We start from the raw sequence: 5025 nt of genomic DNA on the forward strand, positions 1-5025 counted from the left end.
GACCTTCCATCCCCACCCTCCCATGACCTTCCATCCCCACCCTCCCATGACCTTCCACCCCCACCCTCCCATGACCTTCCATCTCCACCTGCCGACCTTCCACTCCTCCACCTGACCTTATATCCCCCAATCCCCCGACCTTCCACTCCCACCCCTATGTTGTCTTCCAGATGACCGACAGGAGCTTGCATTGAACTTGTCAACGAATGGTATCAGCAGCATTAACATGTCGATTGAGATTAATGGTACTCTCTATACAGGTAAGGTACTGACTCCTCTTAGTCGTAGCCTGACAGGTTAGAGATCACAAAGTACACCTGAACCAGTGTCTGCGAGAGGGCAAGCTTAATAAGCCACGCAGCTATGTGGAGTTAAATGTAATCTCTCCTGTTTTATCAGTGCGATTCTAAAGTCCATTTATTGCAGACAAGTTCGACACTTGACATTTTTCCCAATCTCTGAAGGGAATCCCAGCTCCCCAGTTCCAGGTAAGTTGTCCACATTTAGTCAGCGGGCCTGTGGTTTTAACATGGTCCACACTCCAGCATCTGCGGGTGTGCCCTCTGGGATTGCCCTGTGCATATGTCACCCTGCACTGACATTTGCTGGATCTGATTTTCCCAATGCCCTTTTGCCTCAGAAACTTCCTTTTAAATGTGCAATACCATTCCTGTTTTTTATTTAAAAGGGAAAAATAACAGCAAAAGAAATGTTATAACTGATACTAAGTATGGTTTTTACATGAGTAAATCATAGAATCTCTGCAGTGTGGAAGCAGGCCATTCAGCCTGTCAAGTGCACACTGACCCTCCGAAGAGCATCCCACCCAGATTCACCCCCCCACCTTCCCATCCCTATAACCCTACATTCCCCATGGCCAATCCACATCGCCCACACATCCCTGGACACTATGAGCAATTTAGCATGGACAGTCCATCCTAACCTGCACATCTTTGGACTGTGAGAGAAAGTCCATGCAGACTCGGGGTTAATGTGTAAAACCCCACGCATACAGTCACCCAAGGGATCAAACCTGGGTCTGTGGTGCTGTGAGGCAGCAGTGCTAAACACTGAGCCACTGTGCCACCCAAATGGCAACAGAAGTGAATGGGCAGCTTGTTATCCAGGGGATGTTAGAAAGCACAAAGCCGCTACTTCTACCTCCTGTTTCCAGGATTATGGCCATGCCGATCCAGTCTTGGTGTGACTCTTCAAAAGCATTTGAAAAATCAGGTTGTAAACTAACATGTCACATGCTAATTGCAATGGTGGCTCAGCGGTTAGCACTGCTCCCTCACAGCGCCAGGGACCTGGGTTCGATTCCACCCTCTGGCGACTGTCTGTCTAGAGTTTCCACATTCTCTGTGTGGGTTTCCTCCCGATGCTCTGGTTTCCTCTCACAATCCAAAGATGCACAGGCCAGGTGGATTCTGGGAAATGTAGGGTTAGAGGGATAGGCTGGGATGCTCTTTGGAGGGTCAGTGCAGACTCGATGGGCCAAGTGGCTTCCATCTGCTCTGTAGGCATTCTGTGCTGCAAAGAGCAACACACATTGCCGAAGCTGGTCATCATGCTATCCTCAGGTCAGATGCAAGAATGTCCAAATTTCAGACAATCACAACAATTTATAATGCAGGTGGAAAGAGTGCCGATTGGTTGGAACGTCAGATCTGATGGGCAGCTAGGGATAAAAGAACAGAGAACTGTAGCTTGGATAGTTCAAAAATATGCAAAGGTTTGAGCATTCTTTTATTTTGTAATGAATGGATCCCTGCTTATGAATGCAGGCCTTTATTCAGTTTTGAAATTTGGCATTCTTGCATGTGTCCTGATGAGAAGCTTCGATGACACGCCTCCCTTTTCAGCACGATTCAATTCTGTGCATCACTAAGTTTAACTTGTAAAATTCATTGGAACAGAGGGGAGTGAGAGTGAGAAGGAATCTCTCTTTTGACCCGGCTGCCTGATTGCATTGATAGAAGATTAGTCAAGCCAGGAGCAGAATTACCTCTGCCAGGGACGGCTTTGCAAATATTATTGTCCAAAGAGCTGGAATTATGTCGGCCACTTCTTCGTGTGTCGCGTTCTTGTCTCTTAGTCAGAAGGTCCCACTCCGGAAATTTGAGGACAGCATCTAAGATGACACTGCCGGTGCCGTGCTGTGGGAGTACCACACTATCAAAGGTGCCGTCTCTCAGATGAGTCACTCACCTACGATTGTTCTCTCAGATGGATGCAAAAACACCTCAAGACAAAGAAACGTTATTCCTGGGGCTTTAGTCAATATTTATACTTTGACCAGTACAACACACAATCTGCTCGTTATCATCTTGTTGTTTATGCAAATTTGCTGATTTGGTGAACCCCCTTCCTCCAGCACAACAGGGACTGCATTTCATAAGGTCCTTCACCGGCTATGAAGTACTTTTGGGAAATCCTATGGTTGTGACAGGAGCTAGATAAATGCAAGGTGTATCATTCTTTTCCTGAGGACTTATTGTCTTTCCCTGCAGTTTGAACGGTACCAAAAGAAACTTCCTTATTATTTTGTCCCTGCACAGGAGTGTTGTTTGCCCAGAGACCAGCTGTGCATGTGATCGCAGGACCCAGCAGCAGCACATCTGGTTCACAGAGCACCTCCAGTCCTACCTCTGTCAAGGGCCCCGCCTCTGCTGAGCCCTCCACCAGTGGCTCCCCCTGAAGCAGCCAACTGCCACAGCGTCAGCAAATGGACTTGTCTCAATTGTATTTTTCTAGAGTCAGGGCAGGGAATAATGAGCGAGAAGTGGAAAAATGCAGGAACAGAAAGAACACATAAAAGGATTGCACAGATCTTTTCAGCTCAAGGAACCTATGTGACAATTCTTTTGTTTTATTATTCAGTCAATCTCTTGTGTTGCACAGGGGGCAATCAAAACTGAGTGTTCTCTTCAGGTAAAAAAGGTGTTGGAGTGGGTCAGGGGTTAGAGGTTAACTGGGCCTGGTTTTGCAGATGTGACTGTCTCCCCACTGTGAGATGATATGTATGGGTTCTTATTTTTGTACGTCATTTCAATTATGCGCATCCCCATTTATTCTGGGAGTTGCCCTGAGTCCATTTGTCACTCTGTAATCCTGCCCTCTGAGCAGTGGCGGAACTGCAGTGTCACCTCTGGGCGGGAGGGTGTAATTACAGCGTGACATGTTTACATGAATAATTCCCATTATAATGGCGGACGTGAAATTAATAACAGAGACCACTGACAGGATGCAGGCACAAGAATGTTTAATATATTATGTAAATATGCAGCCGGTGTGGTTTTAATTTGACTTTACCTTGAAGTGACAGTGTACCTTTTGTTGGTTTCCAGCAGTTATTCGAAAGTTACATGGGAGGGAGTCCAGACTAAAACTGGGCCTTGTTCATTTTTCACTTCAGTCATAAAGAAATTCAGCAACCTGTTCAAAATGCAGTGGAAAATAGTTCCAGAAACAAGAAGATTTTATTCCTTAAATTATAGAGAGTCACGCTGAGGTGGAAATGTTGATGTCCTTGGCAGAACTGGGTCTGACTGACCCTGAGCTGCAAACCCAAGGGTGTTGCTTCCCTCCAACTGAATGGCCAAGTATGCTAGTCAGGGGTGAGTGTCAACAGACTCTCTTCCACCATCGTAAGCAGCACACTGGGATCTACCCATGCCCCTGCCTTTTGTAATCCACCGTGACTCAGCGGGTAGTGATCCCATTGGTGAGTCTGACGGGTCCCACTTCAGCAACCCGAGCACTGATGCCCAGGCTGAAACTCCCATGGAAGCATTGATGGAGTGCCACACTGCCAGGGGTGCCACTTGCCCGCCTGCCCTCTCGGGTGGAGGTATCGTGAGGAAGACCAGGGGGCTTCTCCCCATGCCCAGCGTCCTGGTGACTACTCATCCTTCACGTAACATTGCTGGAACAGTTTATCTAGTCACTGTCACAGGCTTGTTCATGGGAGCCTGCTGTGCACATCATTTCTGAGAGTACAGCATGGAAACAGGCCCTTCGGCCCAACCCGTCTGTGCCGACCAGGTTTCCGAAATTATACTAGTCCTATTTGCTAACATTTGGCCATTATCCCTCTAAACTCTTCCTATTTATATACCCTTCCAGATGCCTTTTAGATGTTGTAATTATACCAACCTCCACCTCTTCCTCTGGCAGCTCATTCCATACACGCACCACTATTTGCGTGTAAAATTTGCCCCTCGGGTCCCTTTTAAATCTTTGCCCCCTCTTCTTAAGCCTAAACCATCTAGTTTTGGACTGCACTACGCTGGGGAAAAGACATTGGCTATTCACCTTATCTCTGACTTCATTGGCTGGGAAGCCACGGGACAGTGAAAGGCGCTATATAAGTGCAATCTTGCCTCTCTCGCTGAACATCTCCAGCTCAAGGCAGTGTTCAGGGGAACCATCCTGGTATATTGTCGTATTGATGTAACCCCATGATAAGGGGGATGTTGAGTGAGGCAGTTCAGAGCACTTAACCCTGAGTCAATAGGGGGATTGTAGCTGTTAAGAAGAAAAATGTGCCCTCTTGTTGGGAGAGCTGGAATACAGAAGGGGTGATTAAAACCAGCCATGCTTCATTTAGGGTACCACTAATAATTAGTTAGAAAAACACTGTAGTGGGAAAGAGACTGTTAGAGTGACAGGAAGAATAATCCAATCAGGAAATGATGAGTCTCCGATTGGTCTATTCCTGTAGAGAATGTCCTGTGGGCACCAGTAATGATTAAGATGCTTCCCCTTTTCACAACATGGCACTTATACTGTGGGCGGGAATGTAACATTTACATTACTTTTTAAAATGTGATGTTTTGCAGTCAGTTGGTCAACCTTTACCACTCAGATGGGCTATGTTACCCACAACCTTCCACATAAAGTAGTCAGTAGTCAGGGGTAGAAATAAAAGTAGAGCAAAAATATCAATTCTGAAAAGGTTTCCCTCCTCCAAGCTGTGAAGCCTGGAGTAGGTAGGCCTCTGCAAAGAGACAGTCACAGTTC

At 46.7% G+C, this 5025-nt stretch overlaps 1 protein-coding gene across 5 annotated transcripts in view; it reads left to right on the forward strand.

Annotated features, from left to right (window-relative positions):
• Positions 1–4089, forward strand: part of LOC122542481 (AT-rich interactive domain-containing protein 3A-like) — a 198654-nt gene extending 194565 nt beyond the window's left edge. For all 5 annotated transcript variants that reach the window (XM_043680237.1, XM_043680236.1, XM_043680238.1 and 2 more), the window contains 2 exons: positions 171–260; positions 2562–4089. In XM_043680237.1, coding sequence (XP_043536172.1) covers positions 171–260; positions 2562–2701 — 230 coding nt within the window. In that variant the 3' untranslated portion in view covers positions 2702–4089. The remainder of the gene's footprint in view (positions 1–170; positions 261–2561) is intronic.
• The last annotated feature ends 936 nt before the right edge of the window (positions 4090–5025 follow it).

This window comes from Chiloscyllium plagiosum, chromosome 40, assembly GCF_004010195.1.
Source record: "Chiloscyllium plagiosum isolate BGI_BamShark_2017 chromosome 40, ASM401019v2, whole genome shotgun sequence".
Taxonomy (NCBI): domain Eukaryota; kingdom Metazoa; phylum Chordata; class Chondrichthyes; order Orectolobiformes; family Hemiscylliidae; genus Chiloscyllium; species Chiloscyllium plagiosum.